We start from the raw sequence: 570 nt of genomic DNA on the forward strand, positions 1-570 counted from the left end.
CCCCGACAGGTCCGAGCGCCTGGCCTCCCGCGACGAGCGCATCGCGGTGCCGGCCAAGAGAACCGGCATCCTGCAGGAGGCCAAGCGCAGAAGCGCCGCGAAGCCCATGTTCACGTTCAAGGAGCCCAAAGTGAGCCCGAACCCCGAGCTCTTGTCCCTTCTGCAGAACTCGGAGGGCAAGCGGGGCGCGGGGCCCGGGGGCGACTCGGGCCCCGAGGAAGACTACCTCAGCCTGGGGGCCGAGGCCTGTAACTTCATGCAGAGCCCCTCGGCCAAGCAGAAGACCCCGCCTCCGGTGGCTCCCAAGCCTGCGGTCAAGGCCTGGCCCTCGCAACCCGCCACTCCAGTCTCGCCGGTCTGGTCGCCAGGAGTGGCCGCGGCCCAGCCTCCTGCCTTCCCCGCGGCCAGCCCATCGCAGGGCACCGTGGTCTCGTCCATCAAAATAGCGCAGCCTTCCTACGCCCCTGCCCGGCCGGCCAGTGCCCTCCACCTCTCCGGCCCCTTCAAAGGGCCGCAAGCGGCAGTGGCCAGCCTGAACTGCGCCCCCAAGCCGCCGGCGCCCGCACCGGC

At 71.2% G+C, this 570-nt stretch overlaps 1 protein-coding gene across 1 annotated transcript in view; it reads left to right on the forward strand.

The window, feature by feature from the left end:
* SYNPO2 (synaptopodin 2) overlaps positions 1-570 on the forward strand; it is a 25477-nt gene that overhangs the window by 4614 nt on the left and 20293 nt on the right. The window contains 1 exon segment of the mRNA XM_025050920.1: positions 2-570. This exon segment is cut by the window's right edge and continues 11 nt beyond it. Coding sequence (XP_024906688.1) covers positions 2-570 — 569 coding nt within the window.

Source organism: Pteropus alecto, unplaced genomic scaffold, assembly GCF_000325575.1.
Source record: "Pteropus alecto unplaced genomic scaffold, ASM32557v1 scaffold17, whole genome shotgun sequence".
Classification (NCBI taxonomy): Eukaryota; Metazoa; Chordata; class Mammalia; order Chiroptera; family Pteropodidae; genus Pteropus; species Pteropus alecto.